Raw genomic sequence first — 12,721 nt, 5'->3', positions numbered from 1 at the left:
ACCATGATCTCTTCACATAGAGAGTGAACTTAAAGACCCAACTGCCATATCTGTGGCACACAGTTTTAAACATAGAAAAAGTCTTAACTCATGGGGAAGACTTGAGGATTTGAAAGGTTAAAAAAAAATATAAACAAGGTTCTCTTTTTGCCTGACATCATAAAACCATTTGTCTAACCACATGGTTTTATTTCAGTTTTGCAGAAATCTGGATTGTGAATTTTGAATGCTTAAAGTTGATGCCCGTGTGCTAGGGCTGGTGGGAGAAAAGAGGCCTCAGAGGAAAGGGGGGATTTCCTGATTTTTAGCTGAGTACAGAATAGTGTATACTGGTTTATAGAGGCTGAGTGAACCTCTATCTTAAATGTCCTTTTTCAGACTTTAAAATATAAAAGGAATCTAGATTGCTGCTAAACAAACCATTCATTAGTATAACAGGAGGGAGCACAACCAGTGCCCTCGTTCTGCACAGGCCACTCGTTTATTTCAGCATGTGGAAGTGTACAAGTGTACTCTTGCTGGAACGCTGTCAGCATATGAAGCCTCTAAACTGGTTTCGACACACTACACTAATATTTCAAGCATAAAGCTGCCATGTGTATCCTAACAAGTAGTTCTTTTTATATTTATTTAGCTGTAGCAGTTGCTCTTCTTTTTGTGTTTAAAGTTGCTATGTAGCACATCTTGTTGCCCTGAATATTTATCCCTTGATGTGGTTTCACAGCAAGCTATCTTGCTTCTCTGTTTCCCACGCTCTGAATATTCATTTCTCGCTTTAAGCCAGAGGATTATGCTCCAGTCAGGGATATGCTTCTTTTTAGCATTCCAAATCTTTCTGATACATTCTTTATTTTGGCTCTTTTTGTGTGTGTCTCACTTTTAAATCAGCTTTCGAATTTTCTGTGAGTTGAATCAAAAGCATAAGAATGGGTCATTGCTGTTTGCCTCTTGACATTAGCCATGTTAAGGATGTGTTACTCTTTTATTTTTCGAGGAAACACATCAAGTATCATACGGCATACTGAAGTTCAGTAAGTAAGTCCTTCTAAAAGGCAATACTCTGAAGTGGGAAAAACAAAAGTGAGTATTTATTTTTCTAAGCATGCTTTTCTCTCCTTCCCATGCTTCTGTAACAGTCACAGCTCTTAAATTTCCCTTCAGAGACTGAGGTGGGTGGAGATGCCCATGCATCAGGGACTTTATAGAACTGACCCTGCCAGCATAGGAAGAGCAGAGCCACTGCATCAGTCCTGGGGAGAGCAGCAACCCTGAGCACGGCTCAACTGGCTCTGCTTTGCCAAACCCCATATGTTTTCCAGGAGAGTATTCACACTTGCTGTTAACATTAAAATTGCAAAGCAGTTAGATTGTTCATCTTACCATAGTGTATGTGTGTGCCACCTTCAGGAGCTCTGTGCAGCCCTGAGCATCTCCAAAGGAGCGAATTCCCAGGCAATTGGAAGGATGGAGCTGCTTCATGAGGAAGTTGCAGCATACCTCGATAACCTGGGATAGCTGGAGAAGACAAGCTGCAGCTAGCAAACTTTCTATAGTGTCTTCCTTTAACTCCAGAATACCTGTGGTGTTTGCATATGGGGGAAAAAAATAGTTTTCAGTCATTTTATTTGTATTTTTATTACTTGAAAGCTTCCCACCCCCCAATTTTTCTCCTTCTCTGAAAAGCTTTAAAGTGTCCTGTGATTCACAAATTCACTTTCTTTTCTTGCTGAAGGATTCTATAAATATATGTTTTAACAGAGAGGAAGGATTTGGTGGGTTTTGAATACAGTGATTGGAAGATTTTAATTGGATCTTTAACAGTATTAACAGATTTTGCCTGAAGAAAGTAAAAAAGTTAAAAGGAAAAAATAAAAAAGGTGTAATTAGAGAAAAACCTTTCCTAAAATTATTAACACATAAAAATTATCTGTCAGAAGTTTATATTACACACTAGAACTTCAATTTCAAAAGCTAGGAAATGCCAGCAGTGTGTGCAGGAAACCCAATTTCTTCCATCATGTACCTGTGTATTTAAATTTTTAATGAAATTAGTACATGGCATGAGAATTTTATTATGTTCACAGATAGATTGGAAGGTGTTAATTTAATAAGATCTTCCATCCTTGCTGCTTGGTGGATGGGAGAAGGGTGGTGTTGGGAGATTGTAGTCAAAATTATCATCAGAGTAGAACCGTAAAAGTTTTCTTGTCCAAAGTTCACTTCTGATTTATTTTAGCAGAATATGTAAACAGTTCTGAAAGTTACAGCTCTCATCTCTGAAAGTCATATTTGTATTTCATTATCTAGGAGAAAAGTAGTACTCAGTTTAGAGGTTTGGTTATCATCACATGAAAACATGTGACAGAAGCAGTAGGAAAACTTGATTTTCCATAGCAGTCTTCAGCAGTCTTACCTTATCATAATCCCATCTCTTCCTGATGGTCTTTGCTCTGTAACTTAAACAATACCTTCCAAATTCTGCAAGAAATGAGGAAGGGCTGGCAGGGTGCAGAATAGGGCAGTGTTTGGGGTTTGTTTTTTACCATACAAATCAGAGCGTTTACTGAATGTATACAGCAGAATTGGTGCATGTTCTAGTAAATAAGGATTACAATATAGTGCCTCAAAGCAAAGAGGGAATCCTTATTTCACAAGCAAACTTACAGTTTTATAGCCTGGTGTTTGCTTTTGTAGTTTTATATATGTTCTTTCGTAAGGTTTTGCATTAAGTGAACTGAAAGAGATGAAATTTAATGGAGTGGGATGATTTTGAGATACACGTGGATAATAAGCAGCCCACCGCCCTGCTGCTTTGTGCTCATACTAATTTATTTCCTCAGGTAATGTATGCTAATTTAGTGGCACAATATCACTGCATTATAGATGTTATTCAGCATTCCCTCTCGCCCCTGTATTTATCCCTTTGCTTGTACCCACAAACAGGGTCTATTTTGTGTACAGAAACATGTTTTCGATCTGGGTTGCGGATTGCTTAACGTTCTTGAGGTATCGCTCTTTATGCAAGTCCAGGTTTATGAAGTGCCTGACCTAGAAGGTAAAGAAGTCTCCGATTTGTAACAGTTATGCTAATTGCAGTATGGTGAATATAATGGGGTCTTTGTTTACTTTGATCTTGGTAAAAAAGACTATACAAATACTGATAGATGCCTGTGATACATATTCAGACCTCCCTGTCTCCATATTGACATTGTGTTCTATCACTCAGAAGCAAACAAGCGATGTCTGGTGTGGGACACCAGGTGACAAGGACCTAGTGTCTGATATTCATACTAGCAGTTAGCTGAGAGGATGGACCAGTGTACGAGCCAATGCTCATAAATTCAGAAAGTTGTTATTCTGGTCAGTGAAGTGTTGTTACTTCCTTTTGAGATATGGGCATTTTTTTGTCATGGAACTGCACAGCTTGGCGGGGGGAGGAGGGGAAGGGGTTTCCCTTTCACCTCTCTGGCTGGAATAGCTGCCATCTGCATTGAGAGGCTTCCCAAATACTGGAATGTGCAGAGTTCCAAAATCTTCAAAAGGTTTGAATGATCTGGGTGTTTCTAATTACGATATGTACTACCATAGTGATCATGTTCTACAGCACTTTTCCCCTCTTCACTACAGAGCAGATGAAAGTTCTCTGGCTTAGGGTTAGGGTTAGAGTTCTCTGGCTTGGTATTTTTGGCTCTTTGGTTCAACCATTTCAGATTCAGCAATACAGGGGTAAATGTTGAAAATGGGAGAAAATATATTAGGGAAAAATACATATACAGCATTCTGGTATTACAGTAAAATATTTAATTTCATAATGATAAAATAATTTTTCAAGAGAACATAACTAAGCCTTTTTCAGAATGTGGTGGCACTTTGTAAAAGTTGCTCTACTTGTGGGTCATATTCCTGTTTTCCACTGATTATTTCTACTCAAGAACTTTGAGAGAGCCAAGTAGGTGCCGCCCAGGCAGACCATTTCTCTAGCTAACCATGACAAGAAGGTTCATGGTACACTCTTCTGTGTCACTACAGGAGTCAACTGTCAAAATATGTTCTTCTCTCATTAAAATTCCTGAAATAATTTGTACCTAGATAGAGACAGATGTCCAGTATGAATTTATATGTTAACTTTTCTTCATATCTTATAGAATAAGTTATTATATAAGCCAGTAATGTTTATTAATCCTCTCTAGAGAAAAGTTTATATCACATATGTATGATTTATGCACTAGAATGAAATGGAAGAAGTGAGGATTATGTATGCAGTGAATAGATCTTGTCTTCCTTTACAACAAGGATGAGGGTAATGGAGGAAGAATTACCTGTGTAGGCATAGCGCACCAAAGCTTTCAGTGCATCAGGGTCTACTCCCTCCATCTTGATCTCCTCTTGTTTTGCTTCACGCACATCATTAGTAAACATTGCGGCAAAATAATCAGACACTGCACTGAGAACCAACCTTGAAATAAAAGCGTTATAGGAGGACTGCAAATCATTTCTTAAGCTCAATAGCAAGCATGAAATTCAATGTTATTATCTAATAAACTGTGTGTGTGCAATAGAAACGTCTTTAGCATAGGATTCAAATCTTGTAACAGTGAACAATAAAGTTAATAGGGTAATTAGTAATTAATTTTCTCCCATAATACTGCTTTGGGCAGATATTTTCACTGATCTTGCTGTAGTTTGACAGCAGCAAGAAGGGAAGATGGGCAGTAGCAATGGTTCATATTTGAATTTCTTTCTATTTGAAATAATGAATATGAAACGTTGATCACATAATTTATTCTGTTGTTAGTTAATGTCCTAATTATAGTAGCTGTTCTTTCATAACTGAACAGGGTGGGCATAAATTGAAGTAGCATTTGGAAATTTCAGGCTTTGAAGCCCTGTAAGCAATACTGGGAAATGTACCTGTGAGCTGGAATCTTTTGGTCTCCAACTATGAGTAGAACATCACACAGCTGCTTCTGCTGCAGGTAGTTCTCCATTTTACGGAATGTTTGCTCTGCATGGTTTGTAGACTGGAAATATTCATCTGAGCCGTTGGTGTTCATTCCAAGCAGTGAGCTGGTGGTCGTTGACAGCCTGCAAGGGGAAGCAGCAGTGTGATGAGTGGAGCATTAGAAATGCCGATTACGTTCTTCATATAATTTTTGTTCAAATGGCAGTACAGAAATGTTTAAATTTGTGAAGCTTTTAAGATCCTGGTCTTACTTTGCCTCCCATGTTTTCTCTGTTTGGTATCTGCACATAAACTGTAGTTTACTACAGTTAACTGTAATAGATGGGGGTACAGAGTTTTCTAACTGTATTGGGTGGTGCTACGGAGTTTTCTACTTCCTATCAGTTTTGTGTCTATGATGCTGTTTGCACAGCACTGACATGATAAATTCACAAACAGAATACACAAAAAATAAACCTATTTTCCTGTGATACCAATAGCTAAAATATCTTGTGGTGTGAAATTTTGGATATTACAGGTCTTTAGGTCTTTTTTCTCTTCATACTTTGTACATTAAATTACTAAATAGGAATGAATCAGAAGACAATCTAACAAGGACCATATAATTCCAGACAAATTACCAAACTAAAAGCTGATGAAATCAGTGCAGTAAAGAGCCTTTAGAATCTGAATGCAAATAATGAAGAAAAACTAATTTCTCTGCCTTTTCATGGAAATACAAAAATATTCCTCCCACTCCAGAACTGTGGTAGCTGGCCCACTTACAAATACCTATACTGGTTTTTTTAAGATACCATTCCTTACTGCCTTTTAATGTGGATTATGTTGCAGATTGAAACACCTTTTTGACATTTTCTTAGAGAAATATCTATTTTTATATGCATGTGATTTTAGCAAAATAGGAATGCATTTGTTGATACACGTGTTTATCACATATCTTGAAAATGCTGCAATCTTCGCTATTTTAGTTAAAGACTTTTTTAGAAAAACATTTTTCAGTTCAAGATCATATATTATTAAAACGTAAAGCACCCGTTCTTTAAATCTCCAAGCCCAGCTAGAAAATAATGGCAGCTGGTTGACGAAATTTACTGATTGTCTTTGGTACTGTTAATGCATATTCATAAATGATTAGGAGAGATAAAATCTCTTCATGGAATTAATGTATTAAATTTAGCAGAATATTGGATTACATTCAGAATTGAACATTTAGTTCAGAAAATACAGAAATAAAAATGGGTAAATCAGGTTGAGACATTAATACTATCAGAAGATAGATACAAGTGAGATCATACATTTTCAGAGATCATACCACATTAAATAGCTAATCCGAATTCCAGGGGAAGAAATAGAAATCAGATTATAACGTAATACTGAACTGAGACATAGTGGAGTTTTTCTGTCCCCTCAGCAATACAAGCAGTGCTTTTCAGAACAGTCCAGAACAAAATCTTGGTGAGTATGACTGTGGTGTGTCTGGGTTTTTCAAGACGTATCTCCTTTTTCAAGCTGAAAATCTATGAAAATGAAGTTTTCTGGATTTCTGTACTGCATTTATAGCCATCCCACAGCCCGTTTGGAATATGGCATCTTTTGGGCACTGGTATGTGTCAAAAACCTTAAGACCCCCAGTGTATCTGATGCCTTTCAAATGCACCAGAGTTCAACATACTTATTCAGGTTTTGCGCGGCAGCCTCACTGGGTGTGTTACAGTCTGTGGATACCAGTGATTTCTGGTATAGTGGAGGCATGTCAGCTCTACAGCGTGTGGATGCGTCACCTGATGCACCTGAAATACCTACATGGGCTGCTCGTGTGCACAGTAGGTGCAGGCATGTTTGTCTGGGCAATCTCTCATTATACTAATTGCAAACACACTAAGATAACATCAAATCAGGACAACAAATTTTCTAGCTCTCTTTTGAAGCTCTTTAGTATAATTTCAAATGCCCTTTTTTTTTTCTCTTTTGTTTTTTAAGGAAAAGGGGCAAATCAAGTTCACCTATAATGTGTATCCTTTGTACTTCACAGCTTACAAAAATTAATTTGTCTCAGTGAGTTTAATGACTATAGTTTTGTATTTGTTTTTCCTTCAGTGCTTCATTGAAAATGAAGAAGCTGCAAAATTGGATTATATGCTCATTAGTTTTGCATCAGCTTCTTGGTGTGAAACTCATACTCTGTAACATTCATGTTTTCCTATTTACCTCTTAACCTTTCTTTAGCATTTTCCAGAAAATTATTCTTTCAAAAATATCTTTTTTCAGATTCATTATATCCATTCTAAGTGTTGTATTTAAGTATGTATTACATTGCGCTTATCCTTGATATCTGGAAAAATCCACTAAAATAGTACTCGGCCCATCCCTATTGCAAATGCACAGTACGAGTTTCTTGAAATAAATAATTCCCCATAGTGTGTTTATAGCTGTGGGTAGAACAGTGATTTTTAAGCTGCAAATATTTAGAAAGGGACCTAAAGTCTAATAATTTCCTTTAGTCCTGAGTACTTTTTTCACATGTTTTGTAGAGTGGCCTTTAACTAGAGCAGAAATATCAATAACATAATTATTTCAAACAGAAAGGTCTTCAGAGACTGAAAAATACTGGAAGCAAAAAAAAAGTGCTCCGTTACTTTGTTAATATTAATATTATAATTGGTGGTTTATCTTCAGCAGCTGATTCAAAATGGTAGCCATGGTATATAATGAAAGGGAAAAAATAAATTCAAAGATACATTTTTTCCTTTGTGTATGACTGTCATTGCAGAAAACTCAAATATTAACCTTCAGAATATAGTACTGGGGATCAGTGAAGTAAAGAAGATGGAAATTAAAGTATTTTAAAGAAAGAAGTCAGTAAAAATATCCTTGAGTCTGATGTCTTTATGTTGAATTATAATAGGGAATGCTGTGCACTGTAATGCAAAGATAGGCAAGCTAGCTGCAAGTGTGCTAGCATGAATATGTCTACCTGTCATCTCTTGTTCTGTGTGGTATGGGTTAATGTGCTGAGAACAACACATTAAGAGAACTCAACGTTCATGTGAACCTGCTCAGAAAGAAAGCATGTAGAAGATGGAGAAATATTTATTTTCTATAAAAATTTTGCAAGTTTGGACAAACAAAATTGATATGTTGAATAATAAAAGTTTCCAAAGGCCCCATGGTGACCAAGGAATTAGTTTTCCACTCAGGCAGGGAAATTACCAATGAACTGCTCTAAAAAATCAGAAACCCCAGTTTCTTAATGTCATCTTTGTGTTAGCGTTCAGTAGGATGCTGAGTTGCATTAGCACCATTAGCATTAGTAATAATGGCTTAAGGATGTGGATTAGCTTAGAGAGAGCAGACATAAATCTATATTTAAATGTTTCCAAAGTATCTGAGCTCTACAAATTTCATTTTAGGTAGAGAGCCAATGGAAGTAATTTCAGTTTTTCTGTAAGGATTCACTGTCCTGTAGGAATAGTGAAAATACAGTATTGTTTTAAAAAGAAGAAACATGAAATTTTGAGACAGACCATATAACCTGGAAACTTGAAGAAATAATCAAAAAGCATTAAGCATCTAGACGATAACCAGGAGATGAATACCAGTCAGCATGGCTGTTCAGAATGAATCATGTCATAATGATTTTAGTTTTTCAGACGATAACAAAGCTTACTAGGAGAAAAACACTAGTTGTCAGAAATCATCTTGACTTTTGGGTGACTTCTGACACTACTTCACATGGCATTTTCAAAATTGAACTAGGATGGCATGTTGTAAGTGTAATAAATATGAGAGATATGAATAACTCATATAGCTTAAATATGAGAGATATGAATAACTCATATAGCTTGAAATGTGTCGGGGATTCACTTTCAAAGGCAGACAATGTTCTGAATGCGTTCCAGGCAAATTCTGCTTCTGATGCTGCTCCATATTTTTATTATAGACAAGGATATGATAGAAAGAGGGTTACATCAATATGTGATAGCGAGTCACAAACTTTTTGGGAACAGAATTTAAATTGACAGCCTTCTTTGCCCTTGTCCTTATTGACACTTTCATGTGAGTAATAACCTAAATGTAACACATGCTAAGAAATGACAGCTGAGGTAACAGGTAGATTATACTCGACCCCAGGCAAGCTGTGCCCCAAAAGTGGTGGTGTGGAGTTAAAAATGTCATCTTTTCTTTGGTCAGGAGGATCAGTGTGATGAGTTTTGTGATTCATTCCAGGCCTACAGTTCTTCAAATTTGCGAATTATGTTAAAATTATCTTCTGTCTTCATAAAGTACTCTTCATTAATCAGCACAGCACTCTTCATCAATCAGTATATAAAGGCTAAATTCAATTTTCCTCATTATTTAATTAGAACGTGATAAAACATAAATGCTATTTATTTGCCCTGTCCTTTTTAAAATTCAGTATGTTCTTAAAATGCCTCATTAAGTGTGCCTATGGCCAAAAAGCCCATAAAGTACTCCTGATGATAAGGAAGCACAGAAGCATAATATTTCATGAAAACCAGGTGAGGGAATGCACTATTTTTATATTTTTTTGTTCTTGTTGTTATTTGTATTATGGTGATCACATCTCCTTTGAATGTGTGTTGAATGTACCTATTTAACCCGCTATAGTATTGTGAAATTCAGTAACAGTTCAGTTACCAGTGTCACTTACAGATTTTAATTTTGGATAACCTTTCCTCTGCACTGGAAATCATAGCAGCCATCAGCAGCAACCTGGATTCCAGTTAGAGACGTTAGACATCCCAAGGACTTTATCATAGCTGAAAGCACCAGTGTGACTTCAGCTTTGTGCCAGTCCGTATGTGCTTTAATGGTGACAAGGCATGAGGCAAAACTGCAACTTCATCAGTTCAGTTTGTTTGTGCAGCAACATTTACAATGCAACCCATCATTTTTTTTTTCCTCTCATTTGTGTCTGCTTATTCAAGGAAACTGCAGTCACCCCACACAGTCATACTCGTTTCTGTGCAGCTGTTTGAACTCTGACCCTGTCTGTTGGGCAGCGTCGTGGGGTCGGAGGGGGAGAAGTGCTGTTTTCCTGTGTGAAACCCTAGGACCGTAGCATCTGCTAGAGATAAACCACATCAGTTGGCTGAGAAAAAAGAAAAATATTTCCATTAGAAAGCCATTTCTGAACACTGATAAAATAATGGTAAAGTTGATGCACCTGTTCCAACTGCTTGCTGATATAATTTTACCACATCAGTAACTCTCCCAACCTTCTGCCTTAAATTTTTTACTGCAATTGTCTCCTTTATTATTTATTCTTCATAATTGTGACAGCAGAAGATTGTGTTGAAGTTTTGGGGTATGGGTAAAAAACATTGATCCAAAAGAGTATGGAATATTGTACTGTATGTTGATGACTGCTGAGGTAGTAACATTAACATGAGGCAGTAACAATGACAGAAAATGATGTAGCAAACATAAAAGCAATTGAAATGTATAACTATTTAAGTTAACAGAGATTACTGACTTCTACCTAAATTGAAAGTTCATACGGACAATTCCGTTAGAACTTGGAGCTCTTGAATATGCCTGTAATAATTTTTTATTGCTAGTATTAATGTAAACCTGCCAATTTTCTCAGTTGGCATTAGTTAAAATAACTTTTCCATTTTAGATTACACAAAGTGTGTATCATTAAACACCAGAGCTTCAGCATACCACTGAAAGTACTGTAGCTGTTTTGAGTTGTGCCTCCCCCCGCGACATGGTAGTATACAGCTGAATGCCATTATGATTCATATCAGGATGAAGTTGAGTTATGATATTTTGAATTCTCCTATGAATAGAAAGCATGTATTTGGTGGAGTGATTCCACTGGAAAACAGAGGCTGCAACCAAACTGCAGAGCCCCTGAACACTGTGCAGCCCTTTATGCTTTATTTCAGCTGTGGACACATCATGACTTCACATTACAGGTAGGGGTAGATACAAGCGCTCTCCCCAGTAAGCTGTTTTCCTTTGGAAATTGTATTTTTTTTTCTTTTAACAGAGATTAATTGTAAAATTATTTTCCAGGCTCACTGCAGTACAGATTGTTCTTATTGCCATGTGTGCTCCCTCAGTTGTTGATCTTTAACTACTAGGAAGACATTTTGTTGAAAGCTTCAAGCATTCTTTTATTGGCATCTTGTGTCTACAGTAGTTTTATGCTTGCAATTTGCTTAATACAGATAGTTTAGAAATGGGATATTCCTGTGGACATGGAAAGTAGTTCCTGTAATTTATTACTGTGTTAAAGCACAGTGAGATGTGGTGTAGCTCTTCTTTGGTTGCACTAAAGCACTACGTGAATAGTTTCGTTTAACTGCTGAAGACAAAGATTTAAAAATTTGGCTATTACATAAATGACTGTTCAAGAGTCAAGGTCTCTGGGATTTTGTTCCTGAGATTTGGGGCTCCATTTTGAAAATTGCTCAGCAATTTATTGCAGACCCATTCACAAATTTTAAGAAACATTAAAATCAGGAGTCAGCTGGCCTTCAATTCTTATAAGTCTGAATGATTGGTTGGGAAAAGCCATGGAGCAAGTCCTGTTGGCCTGTGGCTTTGCATGCAGTGCCCCACGCTGCTGTCCCGAAAGAACTCAGGGAGGTAGTACAGCTGCACTTAGAGTGCAATCCACAGCGCTGAGATAGCTGCTCAAAGTGCGATATTCATAGGCTGAACAATGAGGTTTCTAGTGAGCTGGTTGAAATTGCTGAATTCACTAAAAGGGGCTGGAGGAGCAAAAAATGGCCAGTCTATCTTCTGATACGTGAAAGCCAGTGGATTACACAGTGTATCTAGGGACTTTATCACAGCGACCTGTCAGTGTCAAAATTTGTAATGTGGTAGGAGTCTTCAATTTAAATGATTCTCTTCCTCATTCAGACTAATCTGAATATGAAACTTTACTACAAACATTATAATGGCGTGACTTAAGAACACTTATTTCCATAGCATGAGATACTTACTTTCTTAAAAATTGAAGCTCTAGCAATATCTAATCAGCCTGGAGAGCACACTGTCTGAATGTCTGAGTGTTTTATAAGAGATATATGTCTATACTCAGTGATGAAGTGCGTATCTCAGAGAAATCATTTAAATTAATGCCATCTTAAATCACCATTCAAGAACATTATCCTCCCGGAGAATTAGCACTGTATTCATTTACATTGTGTAATAGAGAATAATAACTGAAACATTCCTGGTAAAAAGCTGGAAGTATGCATATTGCCATCTTAAAATTAACCTTTGTTCTGATAATGCCCAATGTAGAGGGGGCATACTCATCTCAAATACCCATGTGCATTTTTCTCAAAACATACACAATTCTTGAGTTCACCTTTTACTCTTTGTGTGCATGTATATAAACGGTATCATCTTACTGTTCACAAATAGAAAGTTTTAAAGTAAGTATTTTGAAATGAGTTTAGAATGAATCAGATGTAAAGTCCGTGTGCCATTCCTTTATATTTGCCTTGATAACTTCACAGGTTAAGTAGATGCCATATAAGGATGAGGAAGTTACAGAAATTGAATCTTGCTATGTAACTATGATTCATCAGGAACAAAATCTATTTCCGTACATTGATATCACTAGATCTTTTTGAAATAACTTAGAAGTTTGATTAAAAAATACTAGGTTAAATGCTGATGGAGGAAGCAGCAATTTCATAGAAACCGAAGACGCTAGCCATGATATTGTTTATTCCAGTGAAGATTAGGACCTGTATTTATTATTTATTA

General features: G+C 36.7%; 1 protein-coding gene across 3 annotated transcripts in view; it reads right to left on the bottom strand.

The window, feature by feature from the left end:
- The window catches only part of KLHL4 (kelch like family member 4), a 45,003-nt gene that overhangs the window by 15,358 nt on the left and 16,924 nt on the right, over window positions 1–12,721 (bottom strand). For 2 of the 3 annotated variants that reach the window (XM_030497305.1, XM_030497303.1), the window contains exons 2-4: window positions 4,912–5,085; window positions 4,320–4,456; window positions 1,381–1,577 (exon numbers count right to left, since the gene is read on the bottom strand). In XM_030497305.1, the coding sequence (XP_030353165.1) occupies window positions 1,381–1,577; window positions 4,320–4,456; window positions 4,912–5,085 (508 nt within the window). Of the gene's footprint in view, window positions 1–1,380; window positions 1,578–4,319; window positions 4,457–4,911; window positions 5,088–5,660; window positions 5,667–12,721 lie in introns of all 3 variants that reach the window. The other variant, XM_030497306.1, reaches the window with a different exon arrangement.

The sequence above is a fragment of the Strigops habroptila genome, chromosome 9 (assembly GCF_004027225.2).
Source record: "Strigops habroptila isolate Jane chromosome 9, bStrHab1.2.pri, whole genome shotgun sequence".
Classification (NCBI taxonomy): Eukaryota; Metazoa; Chordata; class Aves; order Psittaciformes; family Psittacidae; genus Strigops; species Strigops habroptila.
The sequence above is the reverse complement of the archived record's forward strand: the minus strand, read 5'-3'. Positions and strand labels throughout refer to the sequence as shown.